This window comes from Nanorana parkeri, unplaced genomic scaffold (assembly GCF_000935625.1).
Source record: "Nanorana parkeri isolate BGI_ZX_2015 unplaced genomic scaffold, ASM93562v1 scaffold13, whole genome shotgun sequence".
NCBI lineage: Eukaryota > Metazoa > Chordata > Amphibia > Anura > Dicroglossidae > Nanorana > Nanorana parkeri.
Genome location: NW_017306281.1, coordinates 270,689 through 283,309, shown reverse-complemented (window position 1 = coordinate 283,309; position 12,621 = coordinate 270,689). Strand labels below are relative to the sequence as shown.

General features: G+C 41.6%; 1 protein-coding gene across 1 annotated transcript in view; it reads right to left on the bottom strand.

The window, feature by feature from the left end:
* The window catches only part of P2RX4 (purinergic receptor P2X 4), a 46,094-nt gene that overhangs the window by 12,096 nt on the left and 21,377 nt on the right, over positions 1-12,621 (bottom strand). Inside the window, exons 8-11 of the mRNA XM_018556754.1 lie at positions 10,443-10,579; positions 5,955-6,048; positions 4,078-4,143; positions 2,529-2,627 (exon numbers count right to left, since the gene is read on the bottom strand). Coding sequence (XP_018412256.1) covers positions 2,529-2,627; positions 4,078-4,143; positions 5,955-6,048; positions 10,443-10,579 — 396 coding nt within the window. The remainder of the gene's footprint in view (positions 1-2,528; positions 2,628-4,077; positions 4,144-5,954; positions 6,049-10,442; positions 10,580-12,621) is intronic.

Below are 12,621 nucleotides of genomic sequence, written 5' to 3'. Positions count from 1 at the left end.
AACTGGACCAGTGTAGTGAATTCAGATAATCTGTTATGAAAATAAACCCCATGTGATTAGTATCCAGATAGAAGTCTAATCAATGACTGCTTCCATCACGGCCTTTACACAAAAGAGATTTCCCGTCATGACAGAGTGCCATTAACTAAGTGCTTATTTCTCCAAAAACAGGTTCACATTTGAGTTCCTAAAACTGCCCGCAATGACAATAACCTTTCAATGTAGCGCTTTGTGAGAATCCCATCAAATATACACAACAGTGATAAATAATGAAGTACAATTTGGTCCTTTTGGAAAATGACAATCAAACGATGTGCACGAAGACTCACTGCCAACCAAACATTGGTGACAGCTCACTGGAATGTATCGTTCTGGAGCTCCTAAGCCACGGATCCAACATCTGAATGAAGGAAATCAAAATCCCTCCTGTGTTCCAAAATGTAACTTCATCTTTTACTTTGTTTTAAGGGTCTGAGCCATGTGATCCATGTGCTCCACCATTTCCCTGGAAGAAAAAGAGTGCCTGCTTACAAATCATGATACAAAAGTGAATTCGCTGAACTCTAGGCAGATGTAAAAAAAACAACACACAAATGAATGCAGCTTTGTAATAATTAAAACATAACTAAATGCATTTGTAAATGCCAGCAATGCAAGTATCTAAATTTGACTTTTAGCAGTCTAGGTTCATCAGAGCTTAGAATGGGTGAGGGAGCAGCAGCACAATGAGCCAATTAGTTTGTGTGTGACAAGAAGCATGCTGACAGGAAGAGAAAGCAGAGTGACAGGGACATGAGCTCATCGCTATGCTGCCTTTTAAGTCTTTCACTTTCAGTCACAGCATTGGGTGGGTCCAAGCCAACCTGGGCTCAGAGGAAGTTGAAGGATACTGGCCAACATACTGAGGCCATCTAGCAGCAGTCACCCCACCAAACATCACCGCCATTTTTCTTTGCTGCAGTTAAACAATACAGCTTGTTCATCAACCTGCCGCCCAGCCTGTCGCTTGACAATGAAGCAGAAGCGTCTCCTTCTGTAAACATGTCCATGGCGTTGACTGGCATGTCCATGGCGTTGACTGGCATGTCAATTATTATTATTGATATGTGCCTGAATTTCAACCTTGAGGCCCCATTAACACCTAGGTGTGTTATAGCTCAGTTCCCTAAGCATGACAACACTCACCAGGAAGGATGACATAGTTTTCAATGGCTGAGGATAGTGTCACCAGTCAAGTCTAACTGAAAAAACTACATGAGCTTCTTTTGGGGCAGAATTGTGCATTTTGGGTTTATAACAGGAGAGCCTAAAACACACTTGAAGAACATGTGTTTACGTGAGTTTTTCAGATGCTCCTAATTAAAAGAGACAAAAATGCACAATTGTGCTCCTGCACTACACGTGGCGTGTAAAAATGCTTGAAAAATGCTCAAACGCATAATAAGAACACCTCTAAGTTGCCTGACTATGCTCACACATAGATGTAAATGGAGCCTAAACTACAGGCAATATGTACAAACAATCAGTGACCTGATAATGCCGCTCAAGAATGACATCTACTTAAGATGGAGTTTCTGCCTTATTTGCTTTTCCCCACTTGCTGCCTCAGAGAGCAGTTTCATGCTTGGATTGCAGCAGCTTTCAGTCTTAGGTAGTGTCTGGTCTTTTAACTGATTGCAAGTGGAAAGGAAGCCAGTGAAGGGGGTCAGACAGCTAGCAAAGGGGTCAATGGAAGTATGAGGGTTTGTGAGGTGGGGGTTGGGGTCCAAGGAAGAGTAAAGGGGACATTGAATCTCCAAAAAAGCAGGTGTGCCTGGAGATGACATATTTCAGCCCACAAAGTACACAGACAGAAGGACACTGCTGTGGGTGGGACTACTATATTGAATCACTGGACACATTTAGTTTTACTACAAGATGGTGTTCCCAGAACCCCAGAATAAAAGTGCAAAACCATTTTTCTTCATTGGGAAACAGGTGTGCATTACAGTCCTTCCTTGAAACAAAGACTTTGGCAAGTAGGCTTTGTTCTCCAAAATGTAGATTTTATAGTGTATATTTAGAAATATCCCCTAACAAATGTTAACCACCACCCAAGGCAGACTTCTCCATTTTCCATGGAAGGTGACAGAGACTGATCCTCTACTTGGCTCTCACTGCTGTCCAGGACCTCAGCCCAGACATGTACACTGGCCACTTGTCCACTGTAAGGTTTTCTAGACAATCTCCTTGTGTCATTGGTTGTAAGTTTCATAAAGAATCCACAAGAGGGAGAATGACGCAATATTTCTGTACTGCTCTAGTGGATTCTCCAAAAGAATATATTAAGAAACCACAGCGACCCATGACCACAGTGCCTCAGTTATCAGCCAAGCTCTCAGCCAGTTAGGGGCGTGCTGGGGTCTCAGGCAGCAAAGACTAGGGAGCTGTGCTTCTATGGTATTCTGTGATCAGTAGAAGTATAATCATATATCAGAAGGATTCAAAATTAAAATAAAAGCAAGAAAAACAAAAAAAAAGGTTCTTACCAACTCCTCATAGTCCTCTACATGTTTGTATTTCTTTTCTCTGTAATAATACCTTTTCTTAAAGAAGTGGAAGACAATGATATCACACAACACAGTGGCCTAACAAAAAAAAAAAAAGGAAGGGAAGCTGTAACCAGTTACATAAGATAACAGTGCGAGATACCTGAAGGAAGCAGTTTTGTTTGTTCAGTTCATTCAATGCTGTATATTAGTTACAATAGAGATCGCTTTCAGTGAAGCTGAATAGGTCCAAGCTCTCTTCCCTGGGACCAGCCTGCAGCATGGGAGCTAGAGAGTGGAAGCCTTTGCCTGAGGCTTCTAACACACATTTTTTTTTGCTTTCAGACCAATTCCCAAATATATCAGGCATCTTATGCAGAGCTCTGTAACAGATCTTCACCAAAGTTGTGCTTGACGTTTCTACAGTTTGCATTTGGTTATACATACATTCTAGTGATATATTACCCAATAAAGAGGATTAGAGTAATTTTTCAAAACTGGAGCAGTTGCCTGTGGCAACCAATCAGCTTCTCTCTTTCGGTTTGTTCAGTTAAGATTTGAAAATAAAAAAAGAGAAGCTGATTGGTTGCCATGCACAGATTTTGTCTGCTCCAGTTTTGATAAATTCTCCTCAATGTATTGCTTCCTCTAAAACAGGTAAGTCCATGTCGACTATTCTTTACTAAGAATGTATTTTCACTTGTGACCACTATAATATATATTATATAATACAGCAAACAATTATCAAATTTCATTTTGGGCAAAAAATGTTCATATCTTTAAGAACATGAAGTCCGGTAAAATCAGATCCCCATAACAAAGTGAATGAGAGAGGGGGCACAGAAGGGGCTTTGTTTCTTCACACTATAGGTGCCCATACACCTTATGATTACCGGCCGATTTTCGTATGCGATCACGTTTTCGTCCGATATACGTAAAGTCGATGGGCAGTGTACAACCGCAAATACTGTACAATCTATCGACTTTTGACTATCCAGCAGGTTAGCAAACTTCGGTCGATCGTACGATTTTCGCAAGGTTGGTGGCGTTTCCGTACGTCAAAATTCTTACGATTAACACTGCTCATGCCCAGGCGAAAATACGTGCGGTCGATTACCGAGATTCGTACAGGTGTGTTTTTTTTCACTACAGGCCGATTGAACCTTGCGATAAATCGGGGCAGGATGGGGCCGCCGTACGAAAATCGTATGATGGTTCGATCATCGGACGAAAAGTTTTGTCTGATGATTGCAAGGTGAATGGGGAGCTTTACACTACATCTAAAATGACATTAAGTGAACACTCTGTACTAATTAATACAGTTATGGGTTAATGGTAATGAGGCCATCTTGTGTGATGATTTAACAGATGACTCCCTGCTGTGAACAACCTCTTCCATAGGGTCTATTCTGCTAGACTTCCAGAGTGTTAAACAGATAAGAAATGACTTTCAGATAACAATATGATTGGGATAAAAAATGAAGGGATGGAAAACATTACATTTTGTTGTTAAAGTCCATCTGAACACAAGTCTTGAAAAAAAACTCACCACTCCAAGCAATGCAACACCAGATCCAATGTTAATCATGGTTGGAATTATATCAAATTTTCCAGCCTAACAAAACAAATATTCATCATTGTTTCGGAGGTTTGTTATCGATCTAAACGATAGACTGATTTGTAAAGTTACACAAAAAATAATAATATCTGCAACTTAAAAAGGGAAGAAACATCAAAAAGGTCTTCAGAGAACAAAGTGTAAGAACTGAGTACATCTGTGAAATAATACTGTACAGTATATTTAAACAATCTATTTTGAAATGATAATGGTTACCATTTAGGAAAATATTGACCTATGCAATCCAAATCATTAGAAATCAATTAGAGCCTGGCAAACCATAGCACCAGACACGTTCCCGTCAGTCCTATGGGTTGGAGGGCCTGTTCTTTTGGTAACCTCTGAATTACACCTGCAAGGACCATCTTCATTCTTAACTAAAGAAAATTCGGACTTTTCATAATGGACTCACGACAGAAAGATCCATGCTGGGAGATATTTGTATATGTGGAGATGGGTCATTGATAAAGGGTTGTATTCTATAAAAGGTACAGAACTAATTTCACCCTTCCGAGATTCCCCTAAAACAATGCCCAAACCTTTGCTACCTGCCTTCTTTACAGCAAAGTTAATATTCTGGTGGGTCGAGTCATCCTTTTACAAGTTCTTAACAATTTTACTTATGGGTACCTAGACTTCCATGTTTATTTTAGCAAGTAGCACGAAAATTCAGCTTGCCAGCAACCATGAAAAAAATTAATAAATATATACGTCTTAGGTGGATTTGAACTTAAGCAATGAGAATCCTACACTATACATACAAATAATGACAGCCTACAGCAACCTATCTTAGGTCCATTTATCATTCTTTAAAATTAGTCTCTTCACTCTTCTGAGGCCCCTCGGAACCCACTCACAGGTTTTCAGCCTCTTCCTATGACCACCTTTCCACCATGTGTGCGCTCCATTCCCTGGCTGCTCCCAGCTTCCTCTACAGCAGTGGTTCTCAACCTTTCTAGGGCCTGGACCCCTTGGTAACATTTGCCAAGTTGTGGTGACAACCAACCGTAAAATTTAGGTATGCACCAATACTAGTATCTGTGTTAGCTCTCAGGAGGCTATGCGGGCTCTCAGGTGGCTAGTGGGACTCTCAGGTGGCGTCCAGTGCGGGCTCTGTAGTGCCTAGTTGTGGGCTCTATGGTGATAAAGCATTCACCTCCCCTCACTCCTGCCTGCTCCCCTCTCTCTGATCCTCTCCGGCCGCTGCTGCTGCAGCGCCATCTAGGAGAACTGACACTGCCACGCTAGGAGGAGGATGAGGAGCCTCTTACCATGAGCAGCACAAGGCATGTGGGGACCCCCTCAACTGTGGGTTGCGACCCACTTTCGGGTCCCGACCCACAAGTTGAGAACCACTGCTCTACAGATTAATCCTGGTTCCATCTTTACTTCCTGGAGGCTTCCATTAGCCACAGTGTTCATTTCATCCTCTCCGCTTTTTGATTTATGCAAGATTTTTGCTAGCGAGTGCATCTTTATCCACTTTATTTTACGTTTAAAGAAATGTTCTACACTATGCCATTGCGCTCTTCTCCCTTCTATTTCTTTTAGAAGAGGAGTGCTCCTCTCTGCTCTGATATAGAGCTGCAAGATGGAAATTGGAGCAACACTTTCTTATGACATGTGAATACATTTTAAGGACACTCTAGATACCGTTGTGGTCCCACACTATAAAAGGATACATTGTGTGCACTTTTAGAACTAGTATTTGTTGTTTCTATTAAACAATAACTTTATCTGGCAGCGTTAATATACTATTAAAGTGGTGTAACATTTTATCAATATATAAACCCAAATTCTGAACCTACTGTTCCAAATACCAGGATATCGAATCGGATTCCATAGACTTTCATCAGAGTTCTTGACTCGATGTTATTAGAATCTTTGTAGTATTTTGCATATCTGAAACACACAGATAAAATACAATGCATTAAAACCCTGTATGACATGGTTGTCGTTGTTGTATTACCTAAAGGCTGCTATGCATACCCACAACAGAGAAATCCTTTAATTCACGAAGCAGGGAGACCTCACAGATCTAAGATAATCACCTCTACTATTGCACTTTATTTTGTACACATTCTATACTGGATAGCAAAATGTCACTTTAAGGACCTACTGACTAGCCATCATGTAGTAAGGTGACCAGATTTTCTGTTCAGGTAAATTGTGGCGCCCAGACCTTACCTGGTCCACAATACTTATCTGCATGTTTAAAAGGTTTATTAATGGCGTAAAAGGCACAAAAACAGACATCAATGCACCTAGGAGGTGTGAAACGCATCAAATTATCGCAGACCTGTGTTGTTGGATATTTGCTTCCTAGAGACGGTTTGCACATTTTACAATATTCATAGAGATGGTCCAACCCAAACATTTTGGTTTGGGGTGTAAATATTACTTATTTCCTTAGGGCTAGTTCACACCACCAACAGTGCGTCCCGGCCCGATTTGGTGACGGAACACACTGGATCGCATCCTGGCCGGATCACCACAGCCACGCCCCCCCGGCCACAGTGCGGTCGCCCCCACCCAAACACGTGGCACATCAATGCTTGCGTTCTGGTCCAGTGCGGTCGGAAAAAAATATGCCTGCAGTATTTTTTCTGACAGCACCATAACGCAGGGAGCCGGCCAGGATGCGATCCAGTGCGTTCCAGCACTAAATCAGGTCAGAACGCACTGCTTGTGGTGTGAACTAGCCCTCAAAAAGGTCTACACTGAGAATTTTTAGCGCCTAGCCCATTATGCCTACACATACAGTGTAGCCAAGTTATGCAGGGTCAGTGGGCTCTGTATTTTGCAGTTTACATAGAACACATGAAAGAGGCAATTTTATAAAATGGCAGTCAAATTTCATTTTAAATGGTGGGACTTTGTAATAGTCAAAACAAAGAAAATTATACTGAAGGAATAAAAATTCATATACAAATTGCAGTAGTCCTTATCAAATCATAGATTTCAGAATGTTGACAATAAAAGTTTTGTTCTCATTGGACCTGTGGGCTCCTGCATTTTTCCTTTTACTACCTAGAAGAAGTTGTAAAGTCACAGTATATACTGTCCTGTTATAACATCAGCATTGTAAAAGGAATACATACTAGAGTGGTTATAGTGCTGCCTTCTGTCTGCCCATCACTTTCATCAACTTCCTGGACTCCCAGTGTGTTTTACATCTCCTTCCATGCTGCTTGAGGTGACGCAATCTCAAGACTACATATCCCATCATGCATTGCTTCCAGCAAGCAATGATAATGTTACATTGTTCAGACGTTGAGTTGTAAGGCTCCATTCACATATGGCATGTGTTTACCACGCGGCATGAAAACAGGCAATTTTTTTTACACATGCGTGGATTCCGCACGTTTGCAGCTATTACTATAGCCGCAAAATGTGCGGAATCTGCCCCTAATATCGCGCTCTGACTATTTTGTGAGAGGCGTGGTTTCGTACTGCACAAACTCCGCAATAGTCTGAACAATGCACGTTGGAATGCATTGTTTTTTTAATGAAAACTGCTCATGTGTGAATGGAGCCGAAGAGTTGTGACACAGAAGTTGTGAAATGGACATCTTCAATAAGTAAGTTTACAAACATCTAAATCAATGTGGTTATTAGGAGTGGGAAGTAGAACTTATGGAAATTGGATATAGAAATGCATATATATTTTTAGTTTTTGACCATAGATACCCTTTAACTTATTACAAATATTAGTCAGCCTTTTGCTGGAATACAGCAGGCCTTGCTTCAATTCAGAAATACATGAATTTCTACATGGTCTGACTGCAAGAGATATGTAGATTGCTTGTGACATACAGGCAACATTTAAGCTCACTTGGGAAATCTTTTCAATGATTTGGCAGTTAATTGTTTCTCCACAGAAAAGGGAACAATTCCATCATTATACAGGATGTGCGAGAGGCACAGACAGAGAGAGAGAGAGACAGACACAACAAAAAATAGGCAGCAGATGAATGGAATTCCCCTGGTACCTGTACTGAGAGAAATATGGGGGCTGCCTCTGCCAACTTCTTTCTAAAGAAATGCTGAAATCATGGCTGTCTTTTCCAAGATTTTTTAAAGGCCCTAAGCAGGAATGAGCATGCAGATCTGGAAAGTCGAGGTAAAGTTAAAACTTCTAATTATACTTGTTCTGACTGAATGGATCAAACTACTAAAAGACACTGGACCAGAATGACAGCCACGGAACCAGTATTTTCTAGGTGGAAGGTCAGCAATGACGGTGTTTATATTTCCTCGTTACAGGTATACTTTACAGCTACAGAGAGAAACTGATCCGAACACCTACCTGTGAGAGACAGCTGAGCAGGGATAGCATGGCCTGTCGTGTCCCCAAAAGTCTATGCCACTAACATTCAAGGAATAGATCCATACTGCCCTCTAGTGTTCACTTGTGGTAACTGATTTTTAACAATAAATTGTCCTTCAATAGTGGAAAATAACCACTATGCAAGACACAGAAAGGTCTTTGATCAAAGCAAGTCATCACAATTTCGCTTCATTTTAAAAAAGTGACAACAAGAAGCTGAACGACTGCTGTGAAAGAACACAGATGGTTCTTGTTTGTTAGTTTGATTAAAAAACAAAACAAAAAAACTCAATATAGTTCAGTTAGTGGAAACGTGAACAGAGAGAAACTGAAGGAAGTGTCATCAGTCCTTTTTTGTGGGGTGGTTGATGAAGACTAGGTGACTGATTACTTACGCCATGCTTGTCCTTTTCCCAGTTTTTATAACCTATCCTTGCTGTGTACATTCTGGCAGCTGCTACATGGAAGAAACATTTCTATTGGGCGAGTCCTCCATATACAAGAACAAATCTGTTTATTGTGATTTATTCCATCAGCTACATACAATTCAATAATTTAGCCAAACATATTGCAGAGCCTTGTACTGGTATATCCAATCTCTATCTGCAGAAGAGGATACTTGCTAAAAGTTGTTCAATATAGGGAGTAAGGACTCATTCACACCGGTGTGGTGCAATAGCGCATGCTGCCTGGCTGACTAATGGACCAGAAGGCACCCAAAAAGGTGCAGCTACCATTTCTGGCAGTCTGTCAAAGTGTGATGGGGTGTCATTACTAAAAAGTAACTTGCTTACCTCTTTTTAACTTAATCCTGCCTAGCTTTCCCTCTATGTAATGTTAAAGAAGGAGCTGTGGAATTCATGTTACTCTAATTAACCCTGTCTGTACTGTACTGGCAAATGCCATTATCAGCTGTAAAACAGCTCTGAACACTGTCTGTCCTAACAAAAGGTTTAAAGACTTAGAAGCATTGTATGCTAATGAGAAGATCAGTCTATCCCCCAGTGTGCCCCTCTAGGTTAACTCTCAAACTGGTCACAGCAGCCTGAAATCTGCACAAAGGCTTTCTCTAAAGAAACATGAGAATGGAAACACAAACAAATAGTAGGGATTTCTCAAATTTGACTGAAAAAGTAGAACTACACTTTAAAAGTTTTAAGCCCAAGAAGGCAATTTTAATATATTGAAGCTTACCACCTTAGATGTGGTGGTTGCAGGCGGCATTACTTTTTTTTTTCATTACTTAGGGTTCCAAGGTTGACAACACAAACTCAGTGTACTGGACCTATGGAGGAGCAGTGTTGTCACCCTAGGGCAGAAAGCATGACACAAAACTATACCAGGCAGGGCTGATGAAACCCCTTGATTTAGTTGTAGTAGAGTGCATTCACCCATTGATGCATCTCAGTACTGCTGATTTTCTGCAGCCGCTTCCCATCTACAGGCCTACGCTCATGATGGCTGCGTGGCATTTCGCAGGGCAGTTTCCTGTTATTGAAAAACAGTGGACCATGCATGTGTAATGTGTGTTGAAATTGCCACTTTTAGTCTAGTTTTTAGGAAGTGTCTGAACAAGTATCTGCATGGCAGGATCACGTTAAAGCTTGTAAGTGATTTTAGTAATTGGGCTGACATACTACTTTAATAACATTGAATCACTAAATAGTGTAAACATCACACACATCACATCCTTCTTTGCTTAACGCTGGAGTATTACTTTAGCAGCAGCAACACAGAATGTTGTCACTTTGTTAGATGAGTGTGCATGTTAAGAGGAATGTGACAGAATATGCATCTGCACAGTGTCTGTCAGGGGAATACACAAGTTTTGAAACACGCGAATCCAAAAATTCAATACCACAAACTTCTTTTTTTTTTAAATCATATAAAGCGAGGGCAAGTCTAACGCAAAGGATATTTGTTTTGGATCAGCCCAGCATTGCATTAAGTTGTTGTGTTTGCTTACCTGAAATTATATCCAGGAGACACATTGTGATCTAGTTCTCGGTTGTCCAATCGTCGAAATGAATACCTTGGAACACAGTATGTATGCTTCTTGTCCAGATCACAATTCCAGCTAATCTGGATTCCCATAACGCCACCCTTAAACAGAATGACAAACATCCAACTTTAGTTTTATTTAGTACAGTGCAGTAATGCCCATCTACAGCCGAAAAGTTAGTAATGGATAGAGTGTGGTAAGGTGAGAACCGCTGGCAGCAGATTCACCAGCTCAATTTGTTCTTGTGGCCATTGTCACAGGGACAGAAAATGGTGGGAAACGCATAAAATGCCCAAGAGTATATTTTTACATACTTTCTGTTGTAACACCTCAGCAGGACACAGACAAAAAAAAAGAAGAGGGTGGGGGGAGGGTTATTCCTTCTCTGCACTAGGTAAAACTAAAAAAAGTTTGGATAAAATGTGACAGTAAAAATAAGCATGTATGTGATCATCATATTGGGGAACGTAGTGCCTCCTCTAATGCATAACAGGAATACATCGTTCTGAGTAGAAGCAATCACAGGCTTCTAAATGGGGGATTTCAGTTTTTCACTGCAAAATACAGCAGCTTCCATCTCTTTTTTTAAAGATTCTTTAAGTAATCAGCTAAATGCTCTGCAATTGGTTTTTAGAATGCTTGCTACACACACACAGCTCTTGCACAAGGCCTAACTGCCTGTCAGTTCATTACACCCAATGCCACTATCAGGACGGTGAGTAGAGGGGGCAACTGCACCATATTGGAATAGGAGTACTCTCTGTGGCAGCATAATGCTAGCAGTCCTTCATACAAGCATGCATAACGGGTTTGTGCAGCTGAGAATGTGGGGAATAGAGGCGTTATACCCCCTTACACCCCATGCTCTCAGGATGGGATTTACTGATGTGTAAGTGGGGCTTAGGATTTTTTTCTTACCCAGGGACCTGATCACCACAGACATACACATATTATATTGCCAAAAGTATTGGGACGCCTGCCTTTAGACGCACATGAACTTTAATGGCATCCCAGTCTTAGTCAGTAGGGTTCAATATTGAGTTGGCCCACCCTTTGCAGCTATAACAGCTTCAACTCTTCTGGGAAGGCATCCACAAGGTTTAGGAGTGTGTCTATGGCAATGTTTGACCATTCTTCCAGAAGTGCATTTGTGAGGTCAGGTACTGATGTTGGACGAGAAGTCCTGGCTCCCAGTCTCCGCTCTAATTCATCCCAAAAGGTGTTCGATCGGGTTGAAGGCAGGCCAGTCAAATTCCTCCACCCCAAACTCACTCATCCATGTCTTTATGGACCTTGCTTTGTGCACTGGTGTGTAGTCATGTTGGAACAGGAAGGGGCCACCCCCAAGCTGTTCCCACAAAGTTGGGAGCATTAAATTGTCCAAAATGTCTTAGTATGCTGATGCCTTAAGAGTTCCCTTCACTGGAACTAAGGGGCCAACCCCTGAAAAACAACCCCACACCATAATCTCCCCTCCACCAAACTTTACACTTGGCACAATGCAGTCAGGCAAGTACCGTTATCCTGGCAACTGCCAAACCCAGACACGTCCAATGGATTGCCAGACAGAAAGCGTGATTTGTCACTCCAAAGAACACGTCCCCACTTCTCTAGCGTCCAGTGGCGGCGTGCTTTACACCACTGCATCCGATGCTTTACATTGCACTTGGTGATGTAAGGCTTGGATGCAGCTGCTCGGCCATGGAAACCCATTCCATGAAGCTCTCTACACACTGTTGTTGTGCCAATCTGAAGGCCACACAAATTTTTCAAGTTCTGAAGCTATTGACACTGCAGACAGTTGGCGACTTCTGCGCACTGTGTGCTTCAGCATGCGCTGACCCGGCTCTGTCATTTTATGTGGCCTACCACTTCGTGGCTGAGTTGCTGTTGTTCCCAGTTGCTTCCACTTTGTTATAATACCACTAACAGGTGACCGTGGAATATTTAGTAGCAAGGTAATTTCACGGATGTACTTATTGCACAGCTCCTGAGAGCGACCCATTCTTTCACAAATGTTTGTAGAAGCGTCTGCATGCCTACGTGTTGATGTTATACACCTGTGGCCATGGAGGTGATTGGAACACCTGAATCCAATGGAGGGGTGTCCCAATACTTTTGGCTATATATATATATATATATA